The 5,100-nt window shown below is 34.3% G+C and overlaps 1 protein-coding gene across 1 annotated transcript; it reads right to left on the bottom strand.

The window, feature by feature from the left end:
- Positions 1-1,592: 1,592 nt before the first annotated feature.
- On the bottom strand, positions 1,593-2,830 carry LOC110785113 (transcription repressor OFP1-like). Its single transcript, XM_021989554.2, has one exon. The coding sequence runs from the start codon at positions 2,666-2,668 to the stop codon at positions 1,733-1,735; it is 936 nt and encodes a 311-aa protein (XP_021845246.1). The 5' UTR covers positions 2,669-2,830; the 3' UTR covers positions 1,593-1,732.
- Between the last annotated feature and the right edge of the window lie 2,270 nt (positions 2,831-5,100).

Below are 5,100 nucleotides of genomic sequence, written 5' to 3'. Positions count from 1 at the left end.
TATAAAATCTAGAAGGTTATGCACTTATGCGACAATCCATAATTCCATATCATATTAGCAAAGAGTAATACGAAGTACTCCGTAGTTTATAAAATAACGACATTTATTTTTATAATTATTAACAGGTTTCTTAATAAATAAAAGGGAATATGCATACCGTGTACTATAAGAAATGGGTCCCAAATATTGATGCTCTAAATTCGATGATAAATGAAAATCCGATTGATAAGAAAGGCATCAAAAATTTTGGCACACAAAATAGTACTCGTAGGTAAGTGATTTTTTCATGCATAGTCGCAACGAGAGCATAGTTTTATCTGTTAGATATTAGTCTTCAACTTGTGTGAGTAGGAGTATCTTCCACATGGAAGAGAAATGATGTTTTAGTTGTCTTTAAATATACTCATGTCCCTCATATGTTGAATATGAAATGGCTTGGGTTATTGGGCCTAGTGAAACATTAGGCTTGGTTTGCTTTTTATAATAGGACGATGATTGTTTACTTATTGTCCATTCTAGTTATCCCGAGATTGTATTTGAGGATTCCCGTCTCAATTTCTTTGAATACTTAATTGACACTAATTTGTTGTAAGTGTTAGCATAAAATTAGAGCTAGTAAAAGTCTCATTGAACAAAAGTTTTGGAATATCAAGATCGATTCATCTTAGAGGATTAAGCAATAAATTTTAACTCCATTAATAAAAAAAATTACTTTTATTATTTTCACAACTAATTAAAGTACGGAGGATGAAATGAATAAATTGGGTAAGTTTAAAAGGACATTGACAAGAATCTGAGAAATTAAAAACTAATCGAAAATTTGACGGGTAAGTCTTAGCTCAGATTAAGACAATAACACTAATCTTACTGTTATTGGACCCAAAAAAAATTAGCCAATCCATAGTAGCAGAATTTACCTACCGGAATTTCACCAATTCTTAAACGGACTTGGTCCAAACTAAATTTATTGTGGACCACGCCTTAAATTAGAGTCAACAACTTGTTCCTAATTTATTTTGGCACTTTATTAGGATTATTATGGAAAAAAAAAATCAAATTAGTGTTGTTGATACATGTTGTGCTTGAATAATGTGATTTTGAGTTACAATTCGTTTTTAAAAACATAGGGTTACTATGCTTCAAAAAATGATTATTATGTCTAAAAATTTTAGTATTTAGTTTATTATAGTTACTAAATGAACAATAAAGGTCACTACGAGTGTAAAAATAATGCTAGAGAAAACTATTAATTTTGAGTTCACACTAATATTATTGTAAAAATAATCGCCAAAATTTTCATTTTATTTCCCATTTAAACGCGATTTGAAATAGAGAACTTGTCGAAACTCGAAATATATTTACTACGTATTATTGTCCGTTTTTTCTTACTATATATCTATAATAAACCACAACGAAAGAGTACTCCATACTATATAGTCTCCTACTCTCCTCCATGCACAATTATTAAGATCCTAACTGACTTATCATAACAAAATTATTTCATTTCTTATTCCAATGCACGGAGTTGATTTAAAAATTCCTTGATTTAAATATATTAGTAGTACCATACTATTCTTGTTTATAACATATAATTAAATAATTAGACCTTTTGTATTAAAAAGCTACTTAATAACTGTACATACAATAATTATTTGCTCCAACTAATACTAATCTAATTAATTAATTAAAAAAGAAAGATAATGTTCTAACTTTTTTTGTTTTATACAAAAAATTATTTTTGGTGCCTTAATTCAAACCAAATTTGCTTAAAAACTTCAATAATAACATCATGATATTCATCTAGATTAAGTGAAAGATAACAAGCTAGCAAATCTTCCAAATCTTTCGAACCTCTTAAATTGTTTTGCACTATCATTTCCACCATCGATTCCTTGAAATCTCTTTGTGGATCAAATGACGATTTTACCACTGCAAAACTCTCTGAAATGCTCCTTCTCTTCTTTGAACTGGTGCTCTTCCTACCTGAATTCCCATTTTGCCCCTGTTTTATTCCCATGATTCTTGGAGAATTGATCTTCAATCTTACTCCTTTGTCTAATTGGAGTCTCCTTGAAGAAGGTGTAGCGATAATCTTCTCCTGTGTTGAGAAATTGATGGGTTTTGATTCTTTTTTGGTGATAATTGGTGGGAGTTTGAAATCAAAGGTGAATACATAGTCCTTTTCGACGTCGATTACGATATCGTAATCCTCTGTTTTATGCTCTGTTTTGAGCAGAGAATCTTCAAACAAGGGAGGAGAAGACGGTGAATTTGATTTAGAAGGGTAAGATTGGAAAGTAGTAGTTGATTTACAGCTAGAAGAAGAAAGTGAGCTTGTTCTTCTGCTTGATTTTCTTGATTTTGAGGATGATTTTGACTTTCTTGGAGGAGTAACAGGGTGAAAGTCTAGTTCTTGAGATGGGGGGTTGAGCACTCTTGTGATATGGTATGATTTTCTAGGGTGACATTGAGGTTCAGGGTTCGAAGCTTGATGTGTGTCTCTGGTTGTTTTTACGGTAGATGTCGGCGGTTGTGGCGGCGAGAGGTGGTCTTGCCTGAGCTTTGTGGACTGAGATTTTTGATTTTTGGTGGTGTCATCTTTGAGCTTGTAGAACCAAGCATTTGGGATCATATCAGATAATTTAAATTTAAATCTCTGATTTCCCATTAATCCTCTGTTTTGTTTTTGTTACTCTGTTTTTAAAGGGTTAAGGAAAAGTGAGTGGGGGAAATGGATGGAAGAAAGGTGGGTTTTTGAAGTTAAATAGAGAAGGAGGGAGAGTATATTTTCGGGGTCCACAAAGGTTGAAAAAAGTGGCACGATGGAATAAGCCTGGATTGAGAGAGAGAGAGAGAGAGAGAGGAGGGTGAGGTGGGTTCATGATTTTTGTGGCTTTGACAAGGTACAAAAGTTATGTACATTTTGTTTATTTGTGTTTCATATTGACTACTTTCTTATTTGTTATTTTGTCGGCTTCATACTCCCTCCATCCTTTTATTTTTATTGCCCCATGAAAATATAAGGAGTTTGTGGACAATGTTTTTTTGAGTTAAATTATATTGAAGTGAACGGAGTTAAATTTTACTTAACTTTGCATTAAGTTTTGTTTGGATAGAGTTATGGTGAAGACAAGGAGTAAACTTAAAAGAACGGTTGAATTATTATTACCTTTATAAGGTAAAATTAAGCATTACCATTTTTTTTTGGGTTGTTATTGACATTAAGAGCATTTACCATGGTCTCATCTTGAATATTTACATTTTTATGAGGTAAGGTGAAACTAAAGTGGTAAAACTTTGTACTCAACATTAAAGTAGTAAGTTTAATGGATTTAAACCCAATTCAATATGAGTTTTTGACTTGGTTTTGATTTAAAGCCAAAGGAGACCTTACTATATAAGCCTTAAAGTTGTATAAACTCATCAGGTCCGAAACGAGTCCGGATAAGAGAAGAGATTGATCATATATAAGTTTGGTGGGATTTTATCCTAAAACCAATTGGTGATAGGTGGAATATTTCATCAATCTTATATGTTAGTCGGTCTCTATATTTCTCCAATGTGGATTAACTAGTCCAATACTCACATGTTGATTATACTCTTAACAGGTAGAATATGGATTATACCCTTAACAGGTAGAATATGGAGCGGATCAAATAAACTATAACGAAACCCGGTTGAAACAAGTCAGGTGCGGTGCTCACTGCTCACCACTTGTAGGTGGACCATGGAGCCCTTGCTATGTTGCACGATTGGATATAGAAGGACCACAAGTCCACAACCAGAAACCATAAACACCCAATAACAAAAGTGATGGAGATGTATTTGAAAGACCCTTGCTTGCTTGCATCATAAAATTGGCTAAATCTCTTTTTAAAGGAATTTCAAATCTACTAATTATAGTACGTGGGAACTAATTTGGCTTGTTCATTCTTAATCCTTTATATGATTGTTGTTGTACGCCTAACCAACCAATCAAAATTTCATTTTGATTGAACAAATGCCTAGAGGGTACGAACGGTGATGGGTGATAGGACCCTAATAGTAAATCAACTACCCACAAGAATCACCTCCAAGACAATCAACCAAACAATACAAATCCAATGCACCACAAATAATCCACCAAACAAATAATCAAGCAATCAACCAATGATGGACATCAAGAAACAATCAAATGCGGAAGAACAAAATCAATCAACAACACACGAATTATACGTGGAAAACCCCTTCGATGTGAAGAGAAAAACCACAGGACTTGTGAGGAGTACACCCTTGTCACATTCTCTTATTATGATAAAATTGAGGGCAAAAGAACCAAAATCAGACATACAAAGGTTCACAACCCACCAACACTTTCATACATAAGAGATGAACAATTAAGAGACAAGAGATGAAAGATATCACCAAAACGTAGATTCTGTCCAGCAGCGACCACGGACAAAGCAGAGCTCGAAACGACGATCCCACCGTTAAAAATGAGGCCCTATGTATCCTCATCAATGTGACAAAAAATAAGCACGATCCGACCGTTCAATCTCCGAAAAACGGCAGTTTTCTAATGACTGCCTTAAAAGCTACGAACCCTCTCTTCTCTTTCTCTCCTCTCCTTTTTGTGTGTGTGTTTAGATCTGAATTTTTCTCTCAGCTGACCTAACTCCTCTTAGGTCATAACTAAACATCAAAAAAACTCCAAGGTTTCTAAGATAAGCCAACCAAATAAGCCTCAATTGGACTAAAAACATAACCCAACATTTTGGGCTTACAAACACAAGATAAATGATTTACTTGTGCAACAAGCGGGCTGGACCCACAACAATATCCCCCTCCAGCCCATCACGGGGAAGACACGATCACTCCATTATCACTTGAACCTCATCCCGGAAATCTTACTACAAAGCTCAACCTTGCTTCCGGGAACTACCTTTGTCAACATATCTGCACCATTCTTGTCGGTATGGACTTTCTTTAGTTTCATTCTCTTCTCTTCAATCACATCTCGCAACCAATGATATCTAATGTCAATGTGTTTGGTGCGAGCATGATACATTGAATTCTTGCTCAAATCCATAGCACTCTGACTATCACAGAATTCTACATACT

The sequence above is a fragment of the Spinacia oleracea genome, chromosome 5 (genome assembly GCF_020520425.1).
Source record: "Spinacia oleracea cultivar Varoflay chromosome 5, BTI_SOV_V1, whole genome shotgun sequence".
Lineage (NCBI taxonomy): Eukaryota > Viridiplantae > Streptophyta > Magnoliopsida > Caryophyllales > Amaranthaceae > Spinacia > Spinacia oleracea.
Note: the sequence above shows the minus strand (reverse complement) of the source record. Positions and strands in the feature narration are given on the sequence as shown.

What these genes read in the sequence shown, in the direction of transcription:
- LOC110785113 (XM_021989554.2), bottom strand. Translation starts at nt 2,668, where the DNA reads ATGGGAAATCAGAGATTTAAATTTAAATTATCTGATATGATCCCAAAT.